This window comes from Pteropus alecto, unplaced genomic scaffold (assembly GCF_000325575.1).
Source record: "Pteropus alecto unplaced genomic scaffold, ASM32557v1 scaffold90, whole genome shotgun sequence".
Taxonomy (NCBI): domain Eukaryota; kingdom Metazoa; phylum Chordata; class Mammalia; order Chiroptera; family Pteropodidae; genus Pteropus; species Pteropus alecto.
In genome coordinates, this window is record NW_006429894.1 from 611,391 (window position 1) to 616,305 (window position 4,915).

The 4,915-nt window shown below is 63.7% G+C and overlaps 1 protein-coding gene across 5 annotated transcripts in view; it reads right to left on the reverse strand.

The window, feature by feature from the left end:
- Positions 1-1,750, reverse strand: part of LOC107195501 (maestro heat-like repeat-containing protein family member 7) — an 11,176-nt gene extending 9,426 nt beyond the window's left edge. For 4 of the 5 annotated variants that reach the window (XR_003045426.1, XM_025044648.1, XM_025044644.1 and 1 more), the window contains exon 1: positions 926-1,750. Coding sequence is in view for 4 of the 5 variants with exons in the window: in XM_025044648.1 (XP_024900416.1) it covers positions 926-1,326 (401 nt within the window). In the remaining variant the exon portion in view is untranslated. The remainder of the gene's footprint in view (positions 1-925) is intronic. The other variant, XM_025044650.1, reaches the window with a different exon arrangement.
- Between the last annotated feature and the right edge of the window lie 3,165 nt (positions 1,751-4,915).

Sequence of the window (4,915 nt, forward strand, 5' to 3'; positions counted from 1 at the left end):
CCGGCTGCCCCGTCCGGAGGAATTTACCCAGCGAAGACGGAAGCCGGCGTTTACACTGACACCTCTGTGCACACGTTCGTAGCTGCACTATTTGTAAGTCCCCCACATTGGAAAGCGCCCAAGAGGTCACTGCAGGGACAAGCAGCGTTACGCCCACAGCGGGACACTCTTCGGCAAGGACGCGAAGGATCACCTGGCTCGCACGACCCCCGGCGTGACCCAGCGGCGTGGCGCGCGGAGGGCGAGGACTCTGCACCGTGGGTGTCTCCGCAGCCGACAGGCTGGGGGAGGCTGCACCGCGGGACCAAGAGCAGGTCGGCGTCGCCAGGGGCCGGGGGTGACAGGAGGAGCCGACTGCAGACAGCAGCACCAGGGGATGTGGGGTGCGATACGGACACTGCGTGCTGAGGGGTGTGGCGAAGACGGTGACCCCACCGTGGGGCCACATGTAGAGCCGCACAGAAGAAGGGTGGGTTTTGCTGCTTACAGATTTTAAAATAAAAAATCTCAAAGGAGGGAATGACAGCATGGTAATCCATACAAAGTAATGTTAGGAGCCAAATTATGTTTACGAAACCTTGGGACGATGCCGTGACAAATCGTCAAGTGAGCTCGAATATGCCGTCGGCACACCGAGCGTAAGCCTGACGATTCGTTTCTTAAAAAGTAGACAAACTAGAAAATTATACCGAGTGACTGCAGAGGTTTGTCTTCCTGGGATTAATTTCTCTTTGTGGCGGGGGGAGGGGAAGCTTTTTCAAAGTTCTACGTGCTTTTCAAATTTCTGCAATAAGCCCACATAACTTTTACGATTGCCTCGCCCCCAGGTAAGTCAGGGACCAGCCCGCCTTAAAAAGCAGACATTTAAGAACGAGCAGAGTTGAAGCCGGAGGGGCTGTCCGTGGGGCATCGGCCGGTCGCCTACCTGCGGGACTGGTCCTGTATCTTGAACAAGACCAGGACGACCTCATCCGTGTAGGTGCGTGCCAGCAGGCAGAGGAGATCCCTGATGGTGGCCTGGGCTGTGGTCTCGGTGACACCTCTCGTTCTGTGACAGATGTACTGGATGATCTCAGGCACCTGTGGTCGGGAGGGAGGGTGGAAAGGGGGACTCTTTCCGGACACTGAAACCCGCTCATCAGCAGCCCCCTGAGCAGGCACCCACGGGAAGTGTGGGGCCACGCACGGTGTGTGCCCGAGACTCATGGAACATGTCACCTGAAATCGAAAAATAAATTTAAAAAAAGATAAACCACGCTGCCTTAGTTTTCTGAGGCTTCGCTGTGGTCGCTTGCTCGGGGCGCTGCGGTGAACGTCTGTGCACATATGCAGAGAGACGTCTGCGCCTGTAACTTGGCTGTGCCTCCTGCCACCACAGTGAGGAAGGCACCGCGGACCTATCGCGGCGTCTGGAACCAGGAGGGGTGACGAGGCCGTGCTGGCCCCGGTCGGCTGCTGCAGCTTGGCCGTGCGTCCCCTTCCCTTCCTGCGGGAGTCGGAGGCCAAGTGGTCTCCATGAGGAGGGGCCTTCCTCACGACAGCGCACGCCCTTCAGTTAACCTTTCCTCGTCTGGGTTAACGGATCGCAATTCTCCAACCAGCCGGCGAGAGCAGGACGGGATCCGGAGCCGGACGGAGAGGAAGCGCCCTTCAGTTGCCCTTGAACCACCCAGTCCCTCGGAGCTGCTACCTTCCCGATGTCGGCCATAGGGGACTTCAGGATCGCGGTCAGCATCTTGGAAGCCGCAGAGCCGTCCCATGGCCTCCATGGCCACCAAGATCACGTCCGCCCTCTCCTCGGGGGTCAGGTACTTCCTGAAGAACTGTCGGACGAAGAATGACAGGCGTCTCTGCTCTGGGATGGCCAGAGCCCCTGGACCCCCCGACCAGCCGCCAGGGGCACAGGCTGTCACCGGCTCCTCAGTCCCCGGCCGGAACATTCGTCAGACAACGTGACGCAGAGGACAATGCAAAAAGGTGTTTGTTTTTATTCTGAACTCGGGGCTCAGTGCGGTGGCCGGCTGGAAGCGAGTTTTGCCGTTGGGTGGGTTTAGAGCGAGGTGACCAATGGTCTACACCACCTGTGCCTTGTGCCTGGCTTTGTCGCTTGGGGCTGCAGAGGGCCAGCAACAGGACACCCTCTGCCTTTGTCCTCAGGGAACCGATCGCGGGGCAGTGTGACAAATGCTATGAGGGGACAGCTGAACGTGGGCCATCAGTCAGGGCATCCTGGAGGAGGTGCCTGAGGCCCACGCCTGGGGACCGCGGCGGAGGGCGGGGTCAGGGGTCGTCTAGGCGGAGGGAACTGGCTGTGCAGAAGCGTGAGGGGCGGAGGGGTTTGGGCTGCCTGGGGGTCCTCCAGGGAGCCCTGGGCCAGGGGCAAGGGGGACGGACCCTGGACGAGGCAGGAAGGCTGAGCAAGTTAAACCCTCGGGCTACGTGAAGTCTGGACATCGGCGAAAGACAGTGGCGGGGAACGGCTTGATGACATTTGTATTTGAAGAGTTCTCGGGCTGTAGTGCAGAAAGCGCTGTGACGGGGACATGGCTGGGCACACGGCTGTCAGTAGGAAGCTGTGACAGTGACCCGGGCAGCCACGGTGGGGCCGGCCAGAGCGACGGACCCCAGAGCCGTGTGGGAGGAGGTGTGGACAGACGCGGGACTGAGCTGGGTGTAGACAGGAGGGAAAGGTGAGGGACGCCTCCCGGGCTTCCGGCTGGGTGACTGGGGTTGACCGGGCCTGTGGACACCACCCCAGGACAGGCCACAGGCCATCGCTGGGTGAATAAAGCCATCGCGAGGCTGATGGAGGGACATCTGTGGGCGGAGGACAGGGCCGACTGTGCCTGTGTCTTCAAATCTCTCGGTGACCTCAGACGTGAATCAACTCAAGTGCAGTGAGGGGCGTGGGCCTGAATGTCGGGGTGTTCCCGCGGCCAGGCCCTTTCTCCCCTGCAGAGGCTCCCTGCCCAGGCCGCGTCACGGGCGACAGCGAGCGTTACCATCGTGAGGTCCTGCATGAGGGCGAACCACGTCCCGTGGAAGTGCTTCTGCAGGTCCTTCAGGAGGGCCTCTGTCTTCTGCTTCGCACGTCCTGTCCAGACCAGACACGACAGTCAGGGCCTCGGCCTCCGCAGGGAAAGGGCCACGGCCCCTCGCGCAGCACCCCAGACCGGAGGGTCCCCCAGGACCAGGCCGATGGGGGGCATTGTGGCGGGGAGGTGGCCAGGTCCCCCAGAACCTGCACGAGGTACCAGGCAGGGCACAGGGACTGTCCCCACCCCCACAGCCAAGCAAACGCCCTGGGGCAAAGGCCAGGTCGGGGTCACCCCGTTTGTTCCCTGAGAAGGTCGCTCGTTTCCCGGGTCCCGTTCCCCGCAGTCGCGATGGCATAGCTGGGGGTCATGGAGGACCCCAGGTGCCGTCAGCGGCGGCTGCAAACCCAGCTCTGCTTTCGCTCTGGGAATCTCCCGGGGTCTCGGCAGCGCTGTCCGTTGGTGTTGCGGTCAGTGTGTCCCCGCAGCTGCGGCCGCACGGCCACACGGCCACCCAGGCCCCCCACTCACTCCTGTGAAGCGCGAGGACTGTGAACAGGTAATGCAGGCCCTCGGACGCCCCGGTACAGACGTCGTGTTGGGGGTTCAGGCAGAAGACGCCCAGTGTGCCCATGAGGGTCCCGACGATGGAGAACTCTGCCATGTGCTGCCGGAAGAGGACACGTCACCCCCGCATCGCCCCCGAGGCAGCCTCTCCCCAGCACGACCGCCCGCCCCCCCACCGCCACCCGACTGTCCGCCCTTGGGGGTCCCCCGCCTCACTGGCTCCACGGTAGGAGCACCCTCCGTTGGGCCCCAGGGGAGTGCGCCGGCCAGACCCTGAGGCGCGCTGGCCCAGGAACCTGCGGCAGGGGCAGGGGCAGGTCCCGGAGGGCCGGGGACGCCCGCAGGGCCAGCCGCCCCGCCCCCAGCACTCGCCAGCAGCTCAGGGAAATTGCAGACGAAGCGCAGCATGTGGGCCACGGTGTACACGGCCCGGGCCTGCTCCGGCACCTTCTCCGACGTCACCAGCCAGGGCAAGACGATCTGGAGGGGACAGAGACTCGGCCACACCAACTCCCGCGGCGGGCGGCAGCACTCCTGGGGGCCGGCCTTGAGTGGGACCCTCCCCAGCACGACGAGGTCACACTGTCACTGCCACACAGGGCGTGCCCCCCCCCCGGGTGGGTTGGGAAAAGTGTCCCAAAGCCGGACAGGCGGGAATCTGTGACGCAGGCTGAGGGCTGAGCCCCGGGGGCCCAGGCCGCCCGCGTGTCCCTTCCTTCCTCCGCCTCCAGTCCAGGGCTCCAGTGCCCCGCCCTCTGCAGCCACTGACCTCCAGCACTTTCTGCAGTATGGTCATGTCTGGGTCCAGACCGTCCATCACGAGAGCTTGTAACATGTCCTCGAAGGCCTGGACCGTCTGATGGGGGAGGAGGCGTGGGGAGCAGGAGGAAGGGTGGCTATGGTGACCCAGCCAGCTCCCGGTGGCACCCCCACCCCCGCGGACCCCTCCTCCGGGGAAAGGAGAGTGGGGGCCAGTCCTGTTCTGCCGCTACACTCTGACCCGCCCAAGTGCTGGCCACCCTGGACCTCACCGGGGGCTGGCCCAGGATGACCTGAGCTGCAGCAGTAGTGACGTGCAGGCACCGGGTGGCTCCCTGGAGACTCTGCCCCCTGGGGAGTCCTTCTGTTAGACAAGGGACTCCCCGTCTAAAGCGGAGACCCAGGTGGGCCTAGGGGGCCCCGGCCCGTCACTGCACAGAGCCTGTGGGCTTTGTCATCAGACCCTCAGCTCTCAAGATGAAGACTGTCATGGGCCCGGAGAGACGGGAGCCTGGGGGACAGGACACGGGCGAGGGACACGGCCCACTCCCTGG